This window comes from Microcaecilia unicolor, chromosome 1 (assembly GCF_901765095.1).
Source record: "Microcaecilia unicolor chromosome 1, aMicUni1.1, whole genome shotgun sequence".
Lineage (NCBI taxonomy): Eukaryota > Metazoa > Chordata > Amphibia > Gymnophiona > Siphonopidae > Microcaecilia > Microcaecilia unicolor.
Genome location: NC_044031.1, coordinates 714,732,224 through 714,760,111, shown reverse-complemented (window position 1 = coordinate 714,760,111; position 27,888 = coordinate 714,732,224). Strand labels below are relative to the sequence as shown.

General features: G+C 41.5%; 1 protein-coding gene across 3 annotated transcripts in view; it reads left to right on the top strand.

Moving 5' to 3' along the window:
* The window catches only part of DMXL2 (Dmx like 2), a 369,136-nt gene that overhangs the window by 247,875 nt on the left and 93,373 nt on the right, over positions 1–27,888 (top strand). For all 3 annotated transcript variants that reach the window (XM_030189451.1, XM_030189445.1, XM_030189458.1), the window contains one exon: positions 17,989–18,180. In XM_030189451.1, the coding sequence (XP_030045311.1) occupies positions 17,989–18,180 (192 nt within the window). The remainder of the gene's footprint in view (positions 1–17,988; positions 18,181–27,888) is intronic.

The window sequence follows — 27,888 nt, the reverse complement described above, 5'->3', positions numbered from 1 at the left end:
GAATCTAACTAGTGTTCAGGAGACACTAGAATGCACGTCCGTTTCAAACGCCATCTTGGATCCTCTCTTCCCAAGTTGTTACATCTTATCAACTTACCAGTTAGGCACGTTCTGATTCAAGGAGTTTATCACTTCATTATCTGGACCCAAGGAAAATAGTATATAAGAGATTTTTCTCAACCACTTTTGCTTACCAGACTGCTAGCTACTGAAATGAGCTTCCATTGGAGATCAGAGCTCAAAATAATTATGTTAAGTTTCGTAAACTGTTGAAAACCTTATTTAGGAAATATTTGGGCCATTAATTTCAAACTGGGTTGCGCCGTACCTATAATCATTTGTTGTTAAGGTCCTTGTTTAATGAATGTTAATGTAAAATGTTCAGGGTATGCCCAGTATCTTGTTTTTTTGAGCCACACTGAACTGTGGAGGTATGTGTGGAATACAAATGTCATATAATATCATGTGATTTTGTGTTTAAATATGTATTTAAATGAAAGAGTGGCCTAATGATTAAAGCAGCGGGCTGAGAAACAGGGAAGCCCAGTTCAAATCCCACTGTGGCTCCTTAAGGCCTTGGGAAAGCTGTTTAACTCTCCATTGCCTCAGGTACAACTTAGATTATGAGTCCACTAGGGACAGGGACAATACGTACAGTACCTGAATGTAGCTTGCCTTGGAAAAAAAACAAGAGATAAATGCTAAATAAAATACATAAACGTAATTATTGTTTAGATAGATGATTCAATTGCATTCGATGATTCAATTGTATTTTTTCCTCTCTAGTTACCTATTCCACTTCTTCCAGAACTCCTCCTACTGCAGCAGCTGCATCTTCTCTATCTGTACCTTCTAAATTGTGCTGGTAGTTGAGACCTTTAAACAGTGTGTGAGCTAAAAATTTAACATCTGGTTTGAGCTGGTGCATTTGTGCTAAAACTCAGTTTGCTTATCGTAGGTTTCATTTATCCGCATATGTGCACAATCATTATTTGCATGTGTTTACTGCCATCTGACCTGTTCAGATTATATGCTAGAGCTGGGAAGAGTAATTTCCAAACTCTACCTGCATAAAATTCCCCCAACCCCAGCACAGGTAAAACTGGGCAGGGTTATGTCAGAAGAGGGAAAATAGGCATAGAGGGAAAATAGGCATGTGGTCAGCCCTGTGGGTAGTTTATAAACAATGCATATACACTGCTGCTCTGTTCTGAAATATGCCTTTGAGAGCAAAGCCTTTGACATGGTTCCACATAGACAACTAATAAATAAACTAAGCGCTCTTAGTATGGGTCCAAAAGTGACTGACTGGGTTAGGAACTCGTTGAGTGGAAGGCAACTTAGGGTAAAGATAAATGGAGCTCATTCTGAGGAAAAGGTTCAGTTCTTCGTGGGCCATTTTTTTTCCCAACATTTTTGCTGAAGTGCTATCACATAAGGTTTACCTCTTTGCAATAGGGTAGATACCCCTGATGGTGTGGATAACTTGAGGAAGGACTTAGCGAAGCTAGAGCAATGGTCTGGAATTTGGCAGCTAAGATTTAATGCTTAAAAATGTAGGGTCTTGCATTTGGGCTGCAAAAACCCGAGAGAACAATACAGTTTAAGGGGTAAAGAATTTTTGTCACGAAAGAGGAGCAGGACTTGGGTGTGATCATACGTGATGATCTTAAGGTGCCCAAATGGGTTGAAAAAGTGACAACAAAAGCTAGAGGGATGTGTGGGTACATGGAGAGGAATGTCCAGTAGGAAAAAGGAGATGATGATTTTCTTGTGTAAGACTCTGGTGAGACTTTTAGAATATTGTGTGCAATTCTGGAGACCACACTTTCAAAAAGATATAAACAGGATGAGTCGGTCCGGAGGACGGCTACTAAAATGGCCATTGGTCTTCGTCATAAATTATATTGGGACAAAGATCCCAATATGTATCCTTTGGAAGAAAGGTGAGAGGGGAAGATATGATAAACACTTAAATACCTACACAACATGAATGCAGAGAAGGCAAGCCTTTCTTTGAAAAGAAGCTTTGGAACGGGGGTGGGGGGGCATAGGATGAAGGTGAAAGGGGATAGACTCAGAATTAAACTGAGAAAATACTTCTTCATGGAAAGGTTGGTGAATTTGGGGAATGGCCTCCCAGTGAAAGTGGTGGAGATGAAAACTGTATCTGAATTCAAGAAAGATTGGGAAAAGTATGTAGGATCTCTAGGGAATGAAAGGGGAGAGTAGATGGTATAGATGGACAGACTGGTTAGGCTATATGGTCTTTATCTGCCTATATTTTTCTCTTTCAATAAAAGTATGCATATTTGTGTCATGTGTGCTTTTACATAGGGGGGTGCTGTAAAATATGTGCAAAAAAATCCTTACTGCATAGCATGTTGCCTTCAAATGCTCACTAAACCGCCTTAGCATTCATGTTAAATTTCAATGCATAGACCCTTATCCCCCAAAGTACATATATGGCGCCTCAAGTGTGCTAATTTGGCCATAGGTTGCGCATACAACTTAATTGATTAACAAGCCAATCAGTGATAATAATTGATACTTAATAACCAATTAGCGACACTAACTAGAATTTGTGCACAACTTTGTAGGTGTATTCTGTAACCCAGTGCATGTAAATTCTAATGCGTGCAGTTGAAAGGGAGGCGTGGCTATGGGTGTGGAATTGGTGGGTTGTGGATATTTCAGAAAACTATGTGCACTATTAGGGCATACACCCGATCTGTGCCTAACTTAGGCACAGGTATTTAGGCCTGGTTTTAGGTGGCCTAAAAGAGTACACCTAAATTTTAGTCACAAGAGCAGTGCATGAGCATATTCTATAAACTACACATAACTTTAGGCATAGTTTATAGAATCAGGCTAATCGCATGTTTTTTCGGTGCCGATTTTTAAGGCGCCATTTATAGAATTTGGCCCTATATGTCTTCAATTCTACCAGTTCTGACCATTGCACAAAGTTACTTACAAATCTATGCAAAGAAAGAAAGCACAGAACATTCTGATTACTTCAGTATTCACTGTGGATAACTCAGAGCAGTTTTAAGTAGCACCTTTTAATTCATGGTAGTAAGATTCTATGTGAGACATATTTTGATGCGGAAGTTGCTTGCCTGTATTAATGTACCTCCTGTCCTTCATGGTTCCCTTTTTCCATTTCAGGAAAGTTCAGAAAGGGCATTTTGAGACCATTTGTCTTTGTGACAGGACCTGAAATGTTATTTTGTGCTTTTGTGCCCCGGTAGACAGATTTTTCAAGGATCATATTTCCTCGCTTTTTGCTTGCGTAACTGCATTGATATATCATGCAACAGTAGGAATTCTCATATTAAACTGAAATGAGTTTCAGCCCTTTACAGGGACTTGAGCATGCCAGTATTTTTCCTTCTGAAGTGCAGTAAGATTTTTGCAGTTGTCAGTGTTTCCTGCATTGCAGATTATGCAGTGCTGCTAACTAACCCTACTGAAGTGATGTTGTGTGCCATGCTATCTACCACTTTATTTAATAGGATTTATTTACCATCTTTTTGAAGGAATTTACTGAAGACTGTGTACAGCAAGTATAAGTCAAACATAGACAATAGAAAATTATAGCAGTAAAAATATTCAAGTAACAGTATAAGGTATGGCATAATATGCTACATAGAGTACACAAACTTGTGGCAAATTCAATCAATACTGGTCACCTTAAAAATGACAAAAAAAACAAAAAAAGTGACCAAAAACTATTACTAATAATCAAATATAAGAAATCAAACAAAAAAATTAAAAAGCATGAGTAGGTGAATAGTTCTCAGAAATAAGGGACAATGAATACCAAAACATCTGGCATTCACAGATTTCAATCATTATACCCAGCACCTAGTTGTGTATACTGTTCATGGCAACAGCCTAAAAATGTTATTGTCCAAAATAGCAGTCTAAGAATGTTTCAATATTGCAAATTATACAGATATGCTAAAAAAAAATGTATCTTGTCATAGGAACGTTTTTCTCCAATTCAGCTACACAAGAAGGGTGGTGTCCACATTGATGCCAGAACCAAAATCCAAAGTAAATGTGTCCCTAAAGAAAGTTCATTAATCAATCTAAACAATCCAATAAAAGATATAAATCAGATCAAATTACTTAATTCGAATCCTCTTCAATCCTCTACACGAAATTTGTGTTTTACTGAAGTTTCATCAGGAGGAAAATGAAGAAATAATCTCATTTCTTTGTCAGCAGCTGCAACCTATATTACATTACAATGTGCAATACACAATAAAACATTTTTATAGACAACACAGTGTAAGCAAAGATGGAACAGGAGTAAGAAAATAAGGGGACTAATTTAAAGTTGCACAAGAAATCAGAAAGGTATATGAATATAATCTCATCTAGGCTAGTGTAGCAGTGGATAAGCATGTCCTGCTACAGTATGTGCAGCCTGTCGCATCTTGTGTGTGTATATAAATATGACTAGCAAATTAGTTACTTCTTCCATTAAAGGGCCTGTGTGTGTGGATAGTCTTGTGTGAAAGGAAGCCTTTCAGGAAGTGCATTCCAGGGTGTGGGGGCTACTTTGGAGAAGGCTTGCTGGCAGGTATCACATCACATGATGCCATTTGGATAGGGTGTGGTTAGGGATACTCCTTGGGAGGACCTTAGTGACTTTAATAGTTAATGGTAACTCTATTTACATAAACTGTAAGGTGCAAACCTCACCCATTTTCTGCCCCATTATGCTAAGGTGCCACATTAACTTTTAGTGCACATAAAGCTCCTATCTACTTTCTTTGGCAGGTTTTTGAACTCTTGAATAGTATTTTTGTGACTTGAAATGTAGGGTAGTAATCTTTTCAACAGCCACTTTCCTATATAAATTGCTACTAACAAAGATAAAGGGCTATTTGAAAAATGTCCATATTGTTCCACACCAGGCATATTTTTACATGCATTTTCGTGAAAGTGTTCATGGGTCAGGCTAGTTTTCTGTTTTCAAAGCTGTATGAGATAAAGTAGGTAAAAATGTTTTGCAGATGCTTTCTCTGGGACAATTTCCAAAGCAAAAGTACATATTTTGCACCTGCATGCACAAATTAGAAAATTGCCTTCATGAAGTATTGATACAGCAAGTTTCAAACTGCTCATATTGGGACAAAGATAGCACGTACTTTCTATGCTGCAGGCTTTGCACCAGTTCTGAGAGCCAGAGTGCATGGACCCATTTGCACCTGCTTTTTCTTCAGGCAGACCTTTACTGGAAATGGACATGCTTAAAGCTGAAAATGTATTTATTTACAGACACTTGATAATACTGCTATTTGCACTGTTGCATCAAAGCGGTTTACAAGATATTAATAAGAAAAATGAGAAAGCAAGTAGAGAAAGTTTGAGCAAATAGCCAAGTTTTAAGGGATTTTAAGGAGGGAAAAGGTTGTAACTTAATAGCAACAGGCAAAGTACTCCGTAGTCTGCATGTGTACTTTTCCTACCCCTTTGTAAATATGTCTCCTTGTAGTTGAAGCACATGCTAAGGAAGAACACACAGACTAACAGTAACATTACATACTGTGGAACCCCAAGAGAGAATCCTTAGTGATAATGCTGTGAAATAAAGAACAAGCCTAACAATTCAGCAATGTAATTGATTTAGTCACTCCTTAGTACAATGGTATTTGCCTAGGCAAGGAACAGTCTGGACCAAGAGAGTGTCTCCCCCTAAGTCTGATTCTGTTCAAGATACAATTAGTAAAGCTCCTCTTTTTATAAACAAAATATTGACTAGTTAACTGGCCAATTAAAATGATAAATGGCTTTGAGAAAAGGCAAGGACTAAGAAAACAGAATACAGATGTTCTGCTCATATCAAGATATCCAAAGCATAAAGATATGTGATTGGCATTACTATAATGCTACATTGGCTCCCATTTTCAAAATATTATTTGGCATGTTTCCTGACTACATGCTAGACCTGATTGAATTTTCACCAAGAAATACAAACCCGAGAGCCAGAGGTTACTTACTACACCATTTACTTAACTTCAGAAACATAAACTACAAATCCATCTACACGGCTGGATTTAGCTACCTGGGTTCTAAATGGTGGAACTCAATTCCCAAGGCCACAAAAAAACTAAAAACCTACCTTTTCAAGAAATTCTATGGTTAACTGCCCATGTCACTGTTGTTCCACTTTATTCTACAATTGTAGGGCCCTGTTTACTAAGCAGCATTATAGGCGCGTTAACATTTTTAATGCGCGTTAACCATATAGGTGCCTACATGGTTAGCGCGCTGTGTGTAGGCGCGCTAAAAACACTAACACACCTTAGTAAACAGGGCCTGTAATGCGTGACGAAACAGTGGGTTTCTGAGCCTGAAAACTGTTTTAATTATTTCATGAAGTGTATTTCTCCTAATTGGCCAGCAGATGGCGCTTGTTTTGAGTTTTAAAGCTGTTTGCAGAAAAAGACTTTCTCTCTTCCAGTTTCAGCTTATGGAAAGGCAATCTGCAGTACCATTGGGCAGTTACTTTCAAAATTGATGCTCTGGGCTCACACACACACACACCCTACATACAACATACGCACTACTCACCAGAACAAAAGAATAACAACCAACTAAAAGGAAAAACAAACATATATGGAAACAACCAAAAGAAATGGAAGAAAGGACACAACAAAACTAGATACCAAGAAAGCAGGCAACTAATAAAAATTAATACATCTATGTCCCAAACCAAACCCTACCATTCAATCCAAATGGGATACGTAAACACCAGATCTGTAGTAAACAAAACAGAGACTGTAACAGACTGGATTACTGCAGACTTCCTATTCATCACAGAAACCTGGATACACGACCTTAAAGACCCTATCATCGTAGAATTATGCCCACCAGGATACAAAATTACCCATTGGACAAGAAATGGTAAAAGAGGAGGAGGAGGAGTAGCCATAATATAGAAATCTGAATTCACTATCACAAAGACAGCTGAATCCATACTGCCACAACTCGAAATTGCCTCAATGAGAATCAGTAACCCAAAACTGCAGGAACACCTTAATGCAGTTATACTTTATAGACCACCAGGCAACTGGCAAGACTCCCAAGCACACTTCATGGACTTTATCTCGAACACCTGCATCTCTTCCTCAAACCTCATCATAATAGGAGACATGAAATTACACCTTGAAGATCTCACCACAACAAGAACCCAAGAATGCAAAGAGTTCCTACAACTATGGGATCTCCAAGAACCAAATTTATTTTATTTTAGTTACATTTGTACCCCGCGCTTTCCCACTCATGGCAGGCTCAATGCGGCTTACATATACAGGCACTTATTTGTACCTGGGGCAATGGAGGGTTAAGTTACTTGCCCAGAGTCACAAGGAGCTGCCTGTGCCTGAAGTGGGAATCAAACTCAGTTCCTCAGTTCCCCAGGACCAAAGTCCACCACCCTAACCATTAGGCCACTCCTCCTTCGCAACCAACTCACACCAAAGGACACACATTAGATATCATCACACACAAATTTGATCACAATGTAAACCTTATATTAACAGATACTAAATGGACACCTGTACTGTGGTCAGACCATTATAAAGCACATATTACCCTCCTATGGAGAATGAATGACACACCTAACAAACAAACACGAAAAATTTACACCACGAGAGGAAAAATAGATCCGGTAAAATTCTGGCAACAGATCTACCACGACGGATGGACAATAAAGGCAGACACAATCCAATTCCTCTCAGAATGGGATAATAGATGCAAATCAATACTAGATAACATTGCCCCAATCCAAACCAGAACTTCGCACAGAAAGAACTCAATTCCATGGTTCAATGAAGAACTGAAAAAACTCAAAATACAAGTTAGGAAATTAGAACGTGCATGGAACAAAAAGAAAGATGATCCCACACTTAACGCTTGGAAACAACTCCAAAGGAAATATAAATATACCATAAGACAAACCAAAAGACTATACTACAAAACTGAAATTGGACCAAATTACAAAGACACACACAAACTCTTCCAACTCGTGAATAAATTGTTAGTCACCACACCAGTCACGAATAACAGCAAAGACACACCAGGAGCTGACAACCTTGCGAGGTACTTCAAGGAGAAAATCGTACAACTGTGACTCAATATACCTGTCAGCCCTATCGAATACACTACACTCCTAGACTGCCTAGACCCAGCCCCGGAGTATACCCAGCAGACAGGATTTGGACTGAATTCGAAATACTATCAGAAGATCTCATCTCACAAACGCTTAAAAGATTCGCCAAATCTCATTGCAAATTAGATATATTTAGTATATCTTATGAAATCGGCCCCTCAACAATTCATAACAGACCTAACGAACCACGTGAACTTTATGCTACAAAATGGACTCTTCCCAAGGGAGAAAGGAAACATTTTACTCACCCCCATACCTAAAGATGGAAAGAAAAATGCCAATGAATTAACTAACTATAGACCAGTAGCATCCATTCCCTTAATTACCAAAATAACAGAAGGGATGGCGACCAAACAACTCACAGAGTATCTATACTACACGACTCCCAGTCAGGATTTCGCTCTAATCACAGTACTGAAACCGTACTAGTTACGCTTATGACCAAATTCAAACAAATGATAGCAACCAGCAAGAACATACTACTTCTACAATTCGACATGTCAAGCGCCTTTGACATAGTTGATCATGGAATTTTATTACACATCCTCAAATACTTCGGTATTGGAGGCAACGCTCTCAATTGGTTTAAGGGGTTCCTAACTACACGCTCATATCAAGTGACAGCAAATTCGACTACATCAGCCACATGGATACCTGAATGCGGAGTTCCACGGGGATCCCCCCTCTCACCGACCATATTCAACCTAATGATGACACCCTTAGCCAAACTACTATCGAACCAAAACCTCAACCCATACATATACACTGATGATGTAATGATCTTCATCCCATTCAAACAAGACCTAAGTGAAATTTCCAATGAAATCAACCAAAGTCTACATATCATGCATTCTTGGGCAGATGCATTTCAGTTGAAACTTAATGCAGAAAAAACCCAATGCCTAGTACTCACCTCGCAACACAACATGGACAAATTTACCACCATCAACACACCAAAACTAAATCTACCAATCTCGGACACCCTAAAAATTCTTGGAGTCACCATTGATCGGTACCTAACACTTGAGAATCATGCGAAAAACTTAACCAAAAAGATGTTTCACTCAATGTGAAAATTAAAAAGAGTAAGACCATTTTTTCCAAGGACCGTCTTCCGCAATTTGGTAATATCACTGGTACTCAGTCATCTGGACTATTGCAACTCACTGTACGCCGGCTGTAAAGACCCTGTGAGCAGTTATTTGATATAACCTGTGAGCAGCTAAATTTCCTGACCTCCCCAGGTAGTAAACAGATGTTTAGATAGCTTTATAATTGATTCATATTCAGTAACCTGTTATTGCTTGCCGAGTTCACCTTTTTATTTATTTATTTTTCTGCATTCTTGTATCCCACTATTATCCAAAAACAAGTTTTGGTTCAAAGTGTTGTACAATTTACAGTTTGGTGAAATTACAATAGTGTTTTACAGTTGGGACATGGAAGGAACAGTTGTAGCTTATACAGTTAACTGTTCAAGTTCTGTGACAATAAACCTTATTCAGTTTATTGACTGTGCTGTCCTGGACTAGTTCATGTTTTGGTGTCTGTGGGTGCTTTCTGGGAACTGCGGGACCCCTGGAGTGTGGCCCCCGTGTCCTAGAAATCACCAGGGAATAACCTGAGAGTGGGAGAGACTAGCCCAGAGGCAAGCGGGACCCAGTCGATGGGTAGAGGTTGCTAGTATAGAGCACGGGCCCAAGTGCAGGCGAGACTGGGCAGACCCTTCAGGTGGCCGCAGGGTAACCCCAGGCGGGTGCTAGGCATTTCGTGACATAATGTATCACTGTAACCTCTAACTGTAAATGTAAGCCACATTGAACCAAAACTTGTTTTTGGATAATTGTGGGATATAAGAACGAATAAATAAAGAAGGCACAAAAAAATGCACACAGCAGGTTCTTCTTATATAGTAGATGCTCAAAAAAAAATCTAAGCTAAGCAAAATAACATCTTGCGATTGCTAATTATCATATGTAGAACTATAGTACCTTTGAAATATTGTCATTATAATGATGAATAACCTTAAGAAGTAACTTCTAAAAGGGACAGGATATAGCTGTCCTTATAATGAAATATTATAACTGGTGGGGATTCCGGAACATTTTTGTCCTTGAAACAAGCCTTGCTTATCTGCAGTTACCAGCACAGCAGCTATGACAAGCTTCTCTTCACAGAATATGTTTTTTCCTTTTAAAGCATATGATTTTTAACTCTGTCATATCCACAGATTTCTCTTTCACTTTCTCAAACCTTCTTTCACTTCCCAATACATGATGATGGCAGATAAATACCAATGTAGTCGATCCAGTCTGGCCAGTAGGGTTGCCAGGGCAGTACCTGCTATGCAGTGTAAGATACTTTTCCTGTGCCTGTTTGTGTTTTTGAGGGGCTGCACCTATAACGCAGTGCAGACTTCCCCGTGGATTCTTAGGATAAGCATAGCAGTCCTTTTACAGCTGTTTTGAAGTTGAAGTGCTTCACTTTTGGTTTTTCCATCCTCTTGGTCTTTATTGATCTGCTGTGTTTATCCTAGTGGCGTTCCTAGCTTGTTCTCCATCTGGGGTGGGTCGCTGCTGTCTCCCCCGCCCCTCCGAAGTGCATCATCAGACCTTTCCTCCCAGCAAGGTGGTGCTCGGAGCAGGCGTGTGGTGGCTGCTCCGGAACAGGAAGTAATGTTCAATTATGTTAGAAGGGGCAGGGGACTGGTAGAGCCAACAGCCATGTGCCTGCTCTGCGCACCCCCTTTCTGCCTGCACCCAGGGCGGACCGCCCCGCCATTGGTACGCTACTGGTTTATCCCACTCTTTTTAGAATTCCAGCACCATTTTTTGCTTCCACCATCTCATTTAGGAAGGTATTCCAGGCATCCACCAATTTTTCTATAACAAAATATTTCCTGAGGTTGCTTTTGATTCTATGTCTTTGCAGCCTTGTAGTAGTTCTGGAGGTTCCTTTTATTTGAAAAAGTCTTGTTTGTTCTGTAATACTTTTCAAGTATTTAAAAGACTGTATCCTCTATCTTCCCTCCTCGAGAGTATATATATATATATATATATATATATAGGATCTCCAGTCTCATATGTCTTCTGATGGAGATCATGTAGCATTTTGGTCACTACTCTGTGCTGACTCAGATTTGTCCTTAGTGAGATATGGCCTCCGGAACTGAATACAGTATTCCAAGCAAGGCCTTACAAGTGTCTTCTATGGGGATATATTCACCACCTCCTTTCTGCTGGTTATATCCTTCTCTGTGCAGCCTAGCATCTTGCCTTTGGCCACCACAACATCACACTATTTGCCACCTTGGGATCCTCAGACACTAACACCCCAAGGTTTCTCCTGGTCCATGCACATCAGCTGCCTCCCTCCTACTGCATACAGATTGCTCAGGTCTTTGGACCCCAGATGCATTAATCTATATTTCTTTGCATTTAAGGTAAATTGCCAGTCTTCAAATTTTCATAGATCACTTCTCATCTTCTCTCCTTCCTTCAAGGTGCCCACTCTATGCTGCACATCTTTGTGTCATCCACAAAAAGATATATTTCCCTTCTAACCCTTTGGCAATATCGCTGTTAAAGGTATTGAATGGATATGCCCTGGGACTGAGCTCTGAGGTGCATCCCACTACTCATTATTCTTCCCTTCGAATGAGTGCCATTTACCACTACTGTCATCTGAGTCAATACATTTTTAATCAAGTTGATAACAGTGAGACCTACCTCCAGGCCCCACAGTTTATTTAGTAGGGATACAAGCTGATGCATGCCACTACTTTCTCCTACACGAGCACGCAGATATGGAACGCTCTACCTACAGACTTGAAATCAACTGTCAAAACAAATAACTTTCGCAAATCTCTGAAGACATACTTCTTCAACAAGGCCTACAACGAGAACCAACAGCTTCACTAATTCACTTTCCCAACCCAACCAGTTATGAAAATCCACTTCTACTATCACCCGCCTAATCACTTCCTCTTTCTTACCTACTTAATCTCTACACACTACTAACTGTATCTGATATTCTTGAATGACAATGTCATAACAAAACTATGTAAGCCACATTGAGCCTGCAAATAGGTGGGATAATGTGGGATACAAATGCAGTAAATAAATAAATAAATTCTATTCTTAAATGTTTATTTTCCAGCTAATCAAGTGATTTTCAATAATTGTATTGATTGCTTTTCTTTTCTGGCTTTGTTATTTATATAACACTCGCATCTCATAACAATATCCACCACAATAGCATAAATAAAAATTAATTGAATTAGCACCATCAGCCTATATAATGAGGAGAGAGAGAATGTAGGCTCCCTATGAGACTAATCCAAATCTGAATTGTTTTTGGTTAATACCTTTTTATTGAATTAAAACTTGTGGAAAAACATGCAAAAGCAAACCAGGGGTACACACAGGAAGTATACATTATACATAATTTACAAATAACTGTAATATTACATAACTAGAGATGATTAAATATTTCTACCAGTTCCCATACCCTTTGAAGTATATGCAAACGTTCATGGGATTTTTTTTTGTGCCATGCATGGGAGGGAGATAATGAACACGCTTTCATGGGTAAAACACAGTTGCTCTTTAGGAAATTAGCTTTCCGATTCCAGGGGTAAATCAAATGAACAAACACATGCATGATTTTATCCACATGGGTTTGGAGACATTCCTGCAGGCAGGGTGAAATTGGGGGAGAAAATGCATAAAGGCTAGAGAATGACACGTAGACAAGATTTGTCTCTGTCCCTGCGAACTCTGTCCCCGACCCTGCAAGCTCTGTTGGATCCCATCCACACAAGTCTTGAACAGTTATGATTTTATATTTAAATCATTTTATTAAAGTACTAGTAAAAGAGGCCCATTTCAGATCAAATGAAACAGGCGCTAGCAAGGTGTTCGTCGCCAACCCCTTCGTTATTCTTCCATTGCTCCGCCCCCATGTTCAGGTCAGCAAGTCTCTCTTCATGCGTCTTGGAACGCAAATCCCGTACCATTCTCGTAGCTTTTCTTTGCACCGCTTCCATTTTTTTTAACATCCTTCGCAAGGTACGGCCTCCAAAACTGAACACAATACTCCAGGTGGGGCCTCACCAACGACTTGTACAGGGGCATCAACACTTCCTTTCTTCTGCTGATCACACCTCTCTCTATACAGCCTAGCAACCTCGCTACAGCCACCGCCTTGTCACACTGTTTCATCGCCTTCAGATCCTCGGATACTATCACACTAAGATCCCTCTCCCCCTCAGTACCTATCAGACTCTCACCGCCTAACACATAAGTCTCTCTTGGGTTTCTACTCCCTAAGTGCTTCACTTTGCATTTCTTCGCTTTGAATTTTAATTGCCAAACCTTAGACCATTCTTCTAGCTTCCTCAGATCCTTTTTCATGCTTTCCACTCCCTCCCGGGTGTCCACTCTGTTGCAAATCTTAGTATCATCCGCAAATAGGCAAACTTTACCTTCTAACCCTACGGCAATGTTACTCACAAATATATTGAACAGAATCGGCCCCAGCACCGATTCCTGAGGCACTCCACTACTCACCTTTCCCTCCTCCGAGCGAACTCCATTTACCACCACCCTCTGTCGTCTATGAAAAGTAAATGCAAATTTATAATAAACCACATGGGTAATTTTGCTTTGGTCCCTATTGGGGGGGGGGGGGGGGAGTGCCTGTAGGATTGCTTGGTCACAGGTACTTTGATCTACCCATTGATTACAGTAACTAAACTTCACTAATAATGAACTTGTATCAAAGTATTCCTTTTCTAGTTAGTTATTGCTTTCATTGTTAAAGATAGTAGAATGTCCCATCAGTTTCTTACCAGTAGCTGGAACATCAGCTGGCACAGAACAAGTCTAAAAGAGAGCTGATAATTTTATGGATGAAAGGTCAGTATTGGGAGAAAGAGCACCTAGATCCATGAAAGTTGTGACATAATTTTAACTTGAGTGGTTTCAGGTTTGAATTTGATGAGAAGATGAAAGTTTGTTTATTTAGCTCAGCAAACCCACAAGGAACGTTAAAGGGTCTCAAATTAGTCTGGTGACATTTTCCCAGTGAACTTCAATGCACTTCCTTGAATCACCAAAACCAAGGGCCCCTTTTACACGCGCGCCAAGGCCCTCTTTTACTTGCCACACGGCCATTTCTTGGGGGGGGGGGGGGGGGGCCCTTACTGCCACCCATGAGGTGGCTGTAAGGGTTCCCACATTAACCCAGCTGTAACCGGGCAACATGCGGCACTGCCCAATTACCACCAGGTACACTCCGGCGCTACAAAATAAATACATTTTTGTAGTTCCGGAAATGACAATGCTAGGGGTGGGAAGTACCGTCAGGCTGCTGTGATAGCCTGGCAGTACTTCCTGTATAGCGAGCTGTAAGCCTGTGTTGGGCTTACCCCCACTCAGTAAAAGGAGCCCCAAATTTGTCTTTTCTATTTATGTAGGAAGAACTGATCCAGCAATACAGGGTAATTTGTTGACGCTTTTCTTGAATTAGTCATTATAGAGGTCATTCTATAAAGGACACTAAAATGGATGCTGAGCTAGTATTCAGTAACAGTATCTGGGCACCCAGATTCCACCATAGAATACTAAGCAGCAACTGACTTATTAAGCATGACCTCTTTTCCATCTCTGTAGTTGAGAGTAAATGCACACGCTTAAATGTTGGCACTTGCGTGCACAACTTACAGTATTCTTCTCCCATGTCATCAGACCTTTGCAGTTTATAGAAAAGGGTCTCAGTTACACACATAACTGCAAATTAGTGCCAGTTAAAGCTTTCTAAAGCCAATTATTGGTACTTATTACCAAATGAGTACCAATTTAGCACCAATTAATTAAGTTACACGTGTAACTGGTACTGTTCTACAACTGGACAACCAGTTGAGTGCCTAACTGTGCATGCCCTATATAGAATGAGGAGGTATGCACCAATATGGAAGTTCCTTATCAGCAGCAGACGAATCCAGAAACTTGTGGGTTATGACCATATACCATCAGGTGGAAGTAGAAAGTACCAAACTGTCTCTGCCACATAGGATGGTATGCTCCATGGTCAGTCAGTATTCTCTGTCTCCAGCAGATGGTGGACAGTTTCTCACAAGCTCCTGCTTTCTCTTGTTTCTGTGGCCCCTGTTCCAAGTTCCCTGGTTCAATTGAACTTAGGGATGTCTAGGTCGGTTGAAGTCCCTCCCCCCCCTTCCCCCCTCTCCTGCCTTTTTCTTCCTCCTTCTCAAAGAACTTTGAAAAATATAATGCTGAAAGAGAGCAGATTTCTGCTTATGTGGCATTCTGGAGGCATGGGGGTGTCTTTGTGCTCCTGCAGCTACCTGGATTCAGCCACCTGTTCAGAGTCAAAAGGCCTATAGCTACTGATAAGGCTGACAAAATTGTGAGTATGAAGTTTAATTCCTCTGTTGGGTGTGTACTGATTGGGTTAGTACACCTGTGGTGGTACTTTTTGAGCAACCTGTGTGGGGGTTTGCCTTATGTTTTCATGACAGTACCTTTGGGCTAGCGCAGGAGCAATTTTGACTTGCTGCAATAATGTCTTCACACCTTGTGGGCTTTATGGTATGGACAGCACCAGTTACCTTGATTGGTGAAGGTATTTTGTCTGCCTTTGTGGTTTAGGATCTTGGCTCCCTCTCACATGGCAAGAAGCCTGAACCTTGCTGCTCCCAGGTTACTCTTGGCTGCCCTTGCAGCCTTCTCTTCGGCGCTCTTCTCCAGGCTGCATTTTCAGTCTGCAGCTCTTCTCTTTCCGAGGCCTTAGTTATGCTGGAGTGGGCTGTCCTCTTTTCTTGGGGGGAGTGTTTCCTTCTTGCCTCAAGCCAAGGGGCAGCGTCTCCTCATGATTGCCTTGTCTGCTTTTCCTGTCTACATAGGCAACCTTCTGCTTGTGCCTGCACTTGCATTACATTACACTAGGGTCTCTTAACGTGCCAAAACCGGCATTCTTTTACTTGGTGCCATCTCTAATTTGAAATCTTGACCGTGTTCTGTTCAGATCCTTTATTTGTGTCTCGGAGTCAAGGATGACTCTCACACAGTCCTGCCATTGTTGCCTGTGGTGGTATCCACATTTCCAGTTCCATTAATCAGTTGTTGTTTCCTCCATTCTTCAGGAGGAAAATCATTCTGGGAGTTTCCATCCGCTGCTTTATATTACAATTGCTGTGGGCCTTTCTAGTACCTTCAGGCCACCAGTGGATGTCTAGGCATAGTCTCTCATCTGATACTGGTGGGCCTCAGTCAGGACAATGCAGCCTTATATGCAGCAATAGCTCACTGGAGTCAGGCACATATTGCTTGGGTGTATGTCCTCCAGATGCGTCTCCTCTTCGTTCTTTTCTATGTTTTCCAGACCTTGTCCATTGATGGTTTCAGCTAGGTCTAAGGCATCCTTTGGGGTGTCAGTTCTTTCTACAGCTGTGTCTAGTTCCCACCCTACTTATGGACTGCTTTGCTATATCCCACAAGTCTCTGGATTTGTCTGCTGCTGATGACAAGGAAGAAACAAAATTCTTACCTGATCATTTTCTTTATTTTAGTCACAGCAGACAAATCCAAAGTCCCACCACCCTTTCACAAGGTTGACACTATTAGTTCAGTCTGTTTCTCTGCTTAGATTTCTTGCTATGGTTGCCTGTGCATAGTTCTGCTAGTTGACAGGTTTATGCCTTATTTCTATGAGGAGGGAGAAATGTTTGCCTTACTTCTTCTGCTTTGTTACAAGAAATACTGACTGACCAGTTACATAATTTTCCTTAAGCTATTTCAAGTTTGACCAGTGCAGCAGTACAAGTAGGGGCTAATTTTGAAAGTAGCTGTTAGGGCCTGCAAGTCTGTTTCAAGGACAAACTTCATGTTGGCTGGTGCTGCAGAGATTCAGGTGTGGGCTAAACTATAAGTGAAATCCCTGTGTGTAATTTATCCAGTCTGCTATGACATCACCCCCTGTCCCTCCCCTTTTACCTGTGAGGAAAAGTTCATGTCCCATGGACTGCACATGTATATATTTCATCTGCTACCTCAGATTCGCATCCAGAGACAGTTTAGAGTCTGCATCAACAATCTACATCATACACGGTTGCCCATGCTCCAGCACTACCACATTCTTAAACCCATTATTTATCTCTTTAGGAATGCCTTTACAAAAGCCAGGATTCACTAATGTTCGTCACTTAAAAATTTTACAGACCCAAATCCCTTTAAAATTGCTCCTTTCACGAGTAGCAGATGTTAGTTAGATGATTATTCATTCCCATGTCTTAGAGTTCAGCTAGAGGTCTTGTGTGCTCTAGCGTAACTCGAATTCATTGCCAGAGAATGTAGTAAAAGCAGTTAGCTTAGCGGGGTTTAAAAAAGGTTTGGATGGCTTCCTAAAGGGAAAGTCCATAGACCATTATTAAAATGGACTTGGGGAAAATCCACTGCTTATTTCTAGGATAAGCAGCATAAAATGTATTGTACTTTTTTCGGATCTTGCCAGGTACTTGTGACCTGTATTGGCCACGGTTGGAAACAGGATGCTGGTCTTGAAGGACCTTCGGTCTGTCCCAGTATGACAATGCTTATGTACTTATGTAAGTGGTGCCCCCTGTTACAGGAGCAGTAAGAGCATTGCACTTCTGTGTTTCCCTCTTTACACAGAAGAGTTTGTTGTTGATGGATATATGTTTTTATTGTTCCAGATTATAAATAAGTAAATCTAATGTTAACTAAATGTAATATTTGACTATCTTTTTTTTTCTACAGGAAACTACTGTGAAGCAGCTTCAGTCTCCCCTGCCATTGCCTACAACACTTCCTTTGTTATCAGCAAGTGTCGCTGTAACAAAAACAGTCATTGCCAACCCTGTACTATACTTAAATAACCACATCCACGACATCCTTCATACCATTGTGCAGATGAAAACTCCTCCTCATCCTGATAATAAAGATGTGAAGGTAACCTCAATGCATGGAGAGGACAGATTAAAAACAAACAGATTGGTCAGTATTAAGCAGAACTAAGCCTGCCATGAGTGGGAAAGCGCGGGGTACAAATGTAACCCCCCCCCCCCCCAAAAAAAAAAACTAAAGGCTCCTTCCTGGTTAATTCCTGCTGAGCAGCTCTGCTTCTGGTATTCAGCGGCACTTAACTGGATATTGCCACTAAATATCAGCTCTGACAGTGGCATCACTACCCAGAGACAGGAAGGTGTTAGAACTAAAGGACATGAATTGAAATTGAAAGGGGGCAGACTCAGGAAGTATTTTTTTCACTGAGAGGGTGGTAGATACCTGGAATTAGTGGCGTACCGAGGGCAGGGTGGTGGGGGTGGTCCGCCCTGGGTGCACGCTGCTGGAGGGGTGCAGAAAGCAGTTGCGTGCCTGTCGGCTCAGCTGGTTCCCTGCTCCCTCTGCCCCGGAACAGGTTACTGTACCCAGCAGCTAAGAATGCACCCGGGGGGGGGGGGGGGTGTCATTGCGCCAGGGGGGACGGACGCCACTGCACCCGGGGGGGGGGGGGGGCACAGCGGCGAGCCGCCCCGGGTGGCAGCCGAACTAGGATCGTCACTGCCTGGAATGCCCTCCCGCGGGAGGTTTGCAGATGAAAACGGTAGCGGAATTCAAAAATGCATGGGAGAAACACAAATGAATCCTGTTTAGAAGGATTGGATCCAAAGAGGGGAGATTAAGTAGGAAAGCGTGTGCGGGGCAGACTTGTACAGTCTGTGCCCTGATGGAAGTCGAATAGATTTGAATGGGCTGGAGTGGAGCTATTTAGGGGCTTTGAAAACAACAATAAATTTTAGAGGAAAGCCAGTACTGGGCAGACTTCTACGGTTTACACCCTAAAAATGGCAAGGATAAATCAAGAGCAGATACACATATAATGTAACACTTCATTCCACATGTACTGAGTTTACAGTGGGGGAAATAAGTATTTGATCCCTTGCTGATTTTGTAAGTTTGCCCACTGACAAAGACATGAGCAGCCCATAATTGAAGGGTAGGTTATTGGTAACAGTGAGAGATAGCACATCACAAATTAAATCCGGAAAATCACATTGTGGAAAGTATATGAATTTATTTGCATTCTGCAGAGGGAAATAAGTATTTAATCCCTCTGGCAAACAAGACCTAATACTTGGTGGCAAAACCCTTGTTGGCAAGCACAGCGGTCAGACGTCTTCTGTAGTTGATGATGAGGTTTGCACACATGTCAGGAGGAATTTTGGTCCACTCCTCTTTGCAGATCATCTCTAAATCATTAAGAGTTCTGGGCTGTCGCTTGGCAACTCGCATCTTCAGCTCCCTCCATAAGTTTTCAATGGGATTAAGGTCTGGTGACTGGCTAGGCCACTCCATGACCCTAATGTGCTTCTTCCTGAGCCACTCCTTTGTTGCCTTGGCTGTATGTTTTGGGTCATTGTCGTGCTGGAAGACCCAGCCACGACCCATTTTTAAGGCCCTGGCGGAGGGAAGGAGGTTGTCACTCAGAATTGTACGGTACATGGCCCCATCCATTCTCCCATTGATGCGGTGAAGTAGTCCTGTGCCCTTAGCAGAGAAACACCCCCAAAACATAACATTTCCACCTCCATGCTTGACAGTGGGGACGGTGTTCTTTGGGTCATAGGCAGCATTTCTCTTCCTCCAAACACGGCGAGTTGAGTTCATGCCAAAGAGCTCAATTTTTGTCTCATCTGACCACAGCACCTTCTCCCAATCACTCTCGGCATCATCCAGGTGTTCACTGGCAAACTTCAGACGGGCCGTCACATGTGCCTTCCGGAGCAGGGGGACCTTGCGGGCACTGCAGGATTGCAATCCGTTATGTCGTAATGTGTTACCAATGGTTTTCGTGGTGACAGTGGTCCCAGCTGCCTTGAGATCATTGACAAGTTCCCCCCTTGTAGTTGTAGGCTGATTTCTAACCTTCCTCATGATCAAGGATACCCCACGAGGTGAGATTTTGCGTGGAGCCCCAGATCTTTGTCGATTGACAGTCATTTTGTACTTCTTCCATTTTCTTACTATGGCACCAACAGTTGTCTCCTTCTCGCCCAGCGTCTTACTGATGGTTTTGTAGCCCATTCCAGCCTTGTGCAGGTGTATGATCTTGTCCCTGACATCCTTAGACAGCTCCTTGCTCTTGGCCATTTTGTAGAGGTTAGAGTCTGACTGATTCACTGAGTCTGTGGACAGGTGTCTTTCATACAGGTGACCATTGCCGACAGCTGTCTGTCATGCAGGTAACGAGTTGATTTGGAGCATCTACCTGGTCTGTAGGGGCCAGATCTCTTACTGGTTGGTGGGGGATCAAATACTTATTTCCCTCTGCAGAATGCAAATAAATTCATATACTTTCCACAATGTGATTTTCCGGATTTAATTTGTGATGTGCTATCTCTCACTGTTACCAATAACCTACCCTTCAATTATGGGCTGCTCATGTCTTTGTCAGTGGGCAAACTTACAAAATCAGCAAGGGATCAAATACTTATTTCCCCCACTGTATATTGTTGGGCAGACTGGGGGAACCGTACAGGTGTTTATCTGCCACCATCTACTATGTTACTATCTGGTTAGTTCCGAGTCTGTCCCTGAAGTTATCCAGATACTGCTGACATTCAGTGCCAGTGCTCTGGGTAACTATCGGAGCAAGTAGAACCAAATATGTTCTTTTTTTTAATATTTTTATTAATTTTGCAGTAATAATACAAAATAACATAATGGAACAATATGAACAAAGATGTATCATATATAGCATATTCAGAACAATAACAGTGAGGGAGTTATAGCTAAGTAATCTAATAATTTCCATTTACGAATTCTGGATGGCATACCTAAGGAGTGGAATGATATGGATTGTTCATATTTTTTGAATAAGAATATCCAGTTCCACCGCATGTATAAATTGACTGAGTTATCTTTCCAATGTGATATTACAAATTTAAGTGTCACTGTAATGAAATAGTCTAACAGTGACTTAGCATCATCAGACAGAGAGAAAGAGAGAGATACTGATTTCCAAAGTATATGTTTAGGGAGAAGTGGTACAGTAAAGTATAGAATGTCCTGATTCGTAGACCATACATCGGACCAAAAAATTTGTAGGCTAGGACATTCGAAGATAAGATGCATTAAGGTACCTACATTAGCATTTGCTAGATCCTGATAAATTGCATTTCCTAGGGGTCCACAATACTCTATAATTTAAAAAATATAGAGAGATTGTGTCAATGAAGCAGATAGAATCTGGGGCCATGTAACCAAAACAATAGACCATTGGGATTCTGATATGGAATCACCTACATCTTTTTCCCCACAAGTGTTGGGTACTGAGACAAGAATGAGTAAGAAAGGCCTGGAGAAGTTTATAAAAAATAGAGGTATGGTGAGAGAGAGAACAATAACCAGTAATGAACGCATCTAAGCCTTTCATGAGAACAGAATTAATAGGGTTGAACCTCATAGACTTGATAGCATGTTGTAGTTGTAACCAATGTAAGAACTGGGATCCAGAGAGGTTGTATTCAGTTTGTAATTGGGCAAATGTTTTAAGAACTAAATATGTTTGTTTATGTTGGTTAGGGTTTGATAAAATCACCATTATTACAAATTGCAAATCAGAGCGATGTACAATCTAAAGATAATAAAAGAAGGAAAACGGAACGCCATAAAGAAATAGGATAGTATGTCATTCAAACGGTTGCAAACATACCCAGGGAAGAAGGGAGAGGAGGAGCCTACTGGCAAAATTTACTTCGTATATAAAAACAAAAATGAGTTAGCCAACTGCGAATCATTTGCATAGCACACGCAGCAATCAATTGAATGGTAAAAAAAACAGATACATTTTTAGACCAGATTTAAAGCTTGCAAAGGAGGTTTCAGACCTGATTGAGAGAGCGAGTCTATTCCATAAAAAGGGAGCCAGAATGTAAAAGGCACTTTTTCTTGTAGATTCCAGTTGTGCACAGGAGGACTTGGGAAGAGCAAGTCTATGATCATTTATAGATCTTAACAGCTGTGGGGGGGAGAGAGGGGTGAACAGGGAATAGTTAGTTTAGCTAGATAAACTAGCTAAACCAGTGTGGAGAGCCTTGAAAGTCGGTGGTTTAACCTGAATCCTCAATTCTATAGGAAGCCAATGAAGCTTTCTAAGAAGAGGAGTGACATGATCCTGCCTTGCTTGATCAGCCATCTCTGGGTACCAGCTCTGAATATCGACAAGAGCTGCCGAAGACTTCAGTGCCAATACTCAGTTAAGTGTTGGCACTGAATATATGGTCTAATTAACATTTTAAAAATTGCTGACTGCTACTGACTGAATATCAGGACGTAGGTGCCTATGCACATCCAACGCGCGTCAAATTGGCACTACCGCCCAGCTACCATTTTTGGCGTGCACCTGAAACACACTGTAGAAAATATTTTCTACCACGGGGCCGTTACCCAGCGGTAATCGACAGTTGGCATGCTCTGCACACTTACCACCCAGTTAGCACATGAGACCTTACCGCTAACTCAATGGGTGGCATTAAGGTCTCAAGCCGAAAATACACACGCGCTGGTTTTCATTTTGCTGCACATTTAAAAAAAATCCCCTTTTTTCCAGGCACGCTCAGGAAATTGACCAGCACAGTCCACTTTTGGGTGCATCTTAGTAAAGGGCCCCTTAGTGTTTCTTTATCATTATTTGTTACACCACGTTTCATAAGACATCAAAGTAGGACTTTAGTCTTCATTTGCAGTCCTCAAGAGCTACCAATGGATCAGATTTTTAGGATATCCTTAATGAATATACAAAATACCACCTTACGTTTTTCAAAATACATATCAAATTGGCATTTGAAAAACGTAAGGTGGTATTATTTATATCTATCTATGGTTGGCGTTGCCACTTTTTAAAATTGTGAACCCAGTTTGGTTAATATCTTTAATGAATTTGCATAAGATAGATTTGCATGCCTACTTCCTCCACTGTATGCAGATATATCTCATGCATATTCATTAATCACCACAAAAATGAGTATCCTAATTTCAATCTAGCTCCAGTCAAGTAATATAGCACTACTAGTAACCACTATCCACTCTTAAAATCTATTCATTATTCTTTATTAAACACTTCTATTATACCACTTACAAAATATATATACTACTACTACTAATCTCCTCACTGCCCACAAAGGGTTTTGTAAAGGTATATATATTTTGTAAGTGGTATAATAGTAGTGTTTAATACAGAATAATGAATAGATTTTAAGAGTGGATAGTGGTTACTAGTAGTGCTATATATGCATATTCATTAGGGATGTCTTGAAAACCTGAGCTATTGGCAGCCCTTGAGGACTGGATGTTATTCAACAAGGCGATTTCTGATAGACTCAGAGTGGGGGAGAAGCCCTCTGACCTTAGCATACAGCCAGGACACTTGAATGTAGTCTGAATTCTCACTATTGGGACCATTTTCAAAAGCCTGCTGAGCAGGAGAAATAATTAGATAATTTAACCTACATAAGTAATGCCACACTGGGAAAAGACCAAGGGTCCATCGAGCCCAGCATCCTTTTCTTGGTCCGTAACTCCTAACGTGGAACCTTGCATGACGTAGCTATAATTCGGGTTCTTTTTTCCCACATGCATAACCTTGCACTTGCTCACACTAAACATCATCTGCCATTTAGCCGCCCAGTCTCCCAGTCTCGTAAGGTCCTTCTGTAATTTTTCACAATCCTGTCGCGAGTTAACGACTTTGAATAACTTTGTGTCATCAGCAAATTTAATTACCTTGCTAGTTACTCCCATCTCTAAATCATTTATAAATATATTAAAAAGCAGTGGTCCTAGCACAGACCCCTGAGGAACCCCACTAACTACCCTTCTCCATTGTGAATACTGCCCATTTAACCCCACTCTCTGTTTCCTATCCTTCAAACTGTTTTTAATCCACAATAGGACATTTCCTCCTATCCCATGACCCTCCAATTTCCTCTGTAGCCTTTCATGAAGTACCTTGTCAAACACCTTTTGAAAATCCAGATACACAACTGGTTAACATTAGCTGGATTTTCAACCACATCTAACTGGGCAGGTTTGCAGCTGGAATTGTTTTCATAAACTGAGGAGGATAAAATGTATTTAGGCCTGCTATTCTTCTTTCAGGGTTAACCAACTTGGGCTAAAATTTGTACATACAAACAAAATTCTATCCCCCAACCTAATCTTGTCTCTGGCTAACTTTATGCACCTTCCCCCGGATTCTATATAAGGCGTAGCAAGGAGTGCACGTTAAATTGTGTACATGGCCAATTTATGCACAGTACTCAATTGAGTAAAGAGCTAATTAGCTATGATAATTGGCCGATAAACCAATTATCACTAACTGGCAATAATTTCAATTTACGCGTGCTTGTTTTTAGGTATATTCTAAAAAGAGGTACATGTAAATTCCAACGTGCATAGCTGAAAAGGGGGCACAGCCTTGGGAAGATTGTAGGTGTTGGGGGTATCAATCATATTTACGAGCATTGTCATAGAATTCAGGAGAACACATGTACATTAAGGCGCAGGCATTTACACTAGGTTTTCAGTGACACAAATGGCTGTGCTTAAATTACTACTACTACTACTATTTAACATTTCTAAAGCGCTACTAGGGTTACGCAGCGCTGTACAATTTAACATAGAAGGACAGTCCCTGCTCAAAGAGCTTACAATCTAATGGACAAATGGACAGACAGTCAAGTAGGGGCAGTCAAATTGGGGCAGTCTAGATTTCCTGAAAGGTATAAAGGTTTGGTGCCGAACGCAACATTGAAGAGGTGGGCTTTGAGCAAGGATTTGAAGATGGGTAGGGAGGGGGCTTGGCGTAGGGGCTCAGGAAGTTTATTCCAAGCATAGGGTGCGGCAAGTCAGAATGGGCGGAGCCTATGCGCTATTCTATAAACAGTGTCTTACAGTAGATGCGGTTTATAGAATAGAGCTACGCACCAGCATTTAAGATGCCTTACATAGAATACGGCCCTTGTGTATTTAGCTGATTTAAATTTAGCTAGTTGAAGGAAATTTTTAATTGGTTAAGCTTGACTAGCTAAGTTCTAAAGTTAGCTTGGTAAACCCTGTGAAAATCCATCCTATGTCCTTATGCTGGCAGTGTATTCATCATATTATCAGGCATTTAGACTTGGGTAAGCTTCCTGTCTCTTGCAAGGGAATGTTGGATACTGAATAGACGTATAATCTCCACGTCTTTGTTCAGTTTCCTTGGTGATATATAGTAGCTTTTGCTTTCTTTTTTTTTTTCTCTCACTGCCAAACAGTTTCCAGACTAATTTCTGTTTTACCAATGGAAATGTGGAGTATTTTAAAATTTCAAGTACGAATACCCACACTAATCACAGCATGTATGTACTTCTGCCAGCAGCAAAACAATGAACAGGGTTAGGTGAGGAGGAAAAGTCTGCACAGGAGTTTCATTTTAAAAGCCCTGTTCTTCCTTTTTGAGGGCACCTTCTTCAAGCTCACTTAATTTTTAAAATAAAACAATGTGATTCTGCATCCCCTTTATTAATCCAGCTTCACTGGTTGCCTGTGGAGGCTGTCCTTTTTAAAATATCTGTATAGTCTTATAGAAGTTCTGTTATTGCTTTAGGGATTCCTCCGGTAGGTCAAGCGAGCTACACAGTGAATCAAGGGGCTGTGTTTACTAAGCCGTGCTATAGGCGCGATATCATCTTTAGCGCATGCTAGATAACGTTAGAGACACCCATAGGAATACATGGGTGTCTCTAGCGTTGGTGCTTGTTAAAAATGCTAGCACACCATAGTAAACAGGGCCCATGGTCTTCTCTGTTTTTCATCTGTTTAAGGCCTAAGAGTAAAATGATTTTGAGAAAGTTCATTCTGTTTTTAGGCTGTTAAAACTTCCTCCTGTTATCTTCTTAATACCTTCTTATTAAATTGTTTTGTAGACATATCTTTTCATAAATACTTAATCTAAAAATTGTAATAACTATAATATCTTTTTTTTTTAATATTCCTCTTGCTATTTACTAGATTCTTGATTTGTGACTTCCTTACCAGGAGAATGGTAGTACATCCAAACAAATCTTTATTGCAGAATCTTAATCTAATAAAATGCCCGTTTTTTCCAGCGATACTAAATTGTGTGGTAGCTGTTATGATTGGGGTCAGAACCCCTCTCAAACTTACCTCTTTCCTGGGGGTCAGCTTCTTAGCTGGCTTCTGTTTCTTTCTCTGTCCTTTCTGAGCTGGCTCTGTCTCTCTGTGCTGGCAGCTTCCAGTAGCAGGGCTCTAATTGTTTCACTATACTGCACCTGTGTGGGTAGTCTGAGTTGCTCTAACTCTCTTTGGGTGTACTGGCTTCAAGTGTTTCACGGTGTTGCATTGGTGTGGGTTGGGCCTCTATGGTTTTCAGTGTGCTCTCTGGGTTAGTGTGCTGTTGCCTGGGTCTAGGGAGTGTGACATCATCAGGGAGGGCCTTGATAAGGAAGTGGGTTCTTTCCTTCAGGGCCTTCGCAACGTTTGCTTCTGGCTACTTGCTTTAGGTCCAGGTTAGGTTAGTGCAGTCAGTGTGCACTTGTGTTGTGTGTGTTTGACTTCCCTGTCTTTCCCTTTGGCTCCTCTGCTTTCCCTTTTGCTACGGTGTGTAGCACTGCTGTTAGTGCAGTGCTGGAGTTTGGTGCTGGGAGCACCCTTGTTAGTAAGTGTTTAGGAAGCACCTTTTGTTGTTGGGGTATTTGGCTTTCCTGCTTGTTTCCTTGTGCTTGCCCCGCTTTTCCTCATGACCTGTGTTTAGCTGCTGTAGCTGGGTGCTTAGGAAGCACCAGGGTGAGAACCCATGTTTAGCTGCTGCAGCTTGGTGCTTAGGAAGTACCAGTGTTAGGTCTGGCTTTTGTCTTCCCTTCCTTTTCCCTTGTGGTTTCCCTGCACTTCTGTTAGTGTAGGGCGTAGGGGCACCCCTGTTAGTTTCTGTTAGGAGCACTGCTGTTAGTGGAGGGCTTAGGAGCTTTTCTGTTGGTGCTGGGCTTAGGAACACTTTTGGTCACTTTAGGAGTTAGGTGCACTTCAGTTACAGCTTGTTCTAGTCCTAGTCCCTGTGTCGTCCAGTAAGTCCTGCCTGCTACTCGAACCCATGAGCTCAACTCCTGGGGGCTTAGTAGCTAAGTGCAGGTGAAGCTGTGTGGACCAGTTCAGTGTGTTCCGGTCCGGTGTGTGTTCCAGTCTGGTGTGCTCCAGTCCAGTGTGTTCCGGTCCGGGGTGTGTTCCAGTCCGGGGGATTGCAGTCCAGTGTTCCAGTCCTGTGTCCTCCAGTCCGGGGGATTCCAGTCCATGTGTTCCGGTTTGCTGGGCAGTGCCTGCAGTCCCTGCCGGTGTGCTTACCCAGTGTTGGTTGGTGGGTTTTGCCTGCTGCTGTCGCTCCTCGTCAGCAGCCCAAGGGCTCACGTTTGCTCCAGAGCCCGGCCCCGCGGGCTCTGAACCTGAGAACCTGACAGTAGCACACTTCCATTTTCTGGAGAGTGCCTTTCACTTTGAAGTAGAGATTGTGCTGGGTTTTTTTTATCTGCCCTGGTGCCATACTCAGTTGGCTCCCAATTATGTATGATGGATACTATTGGACACACCATTTAGGTATTTGGG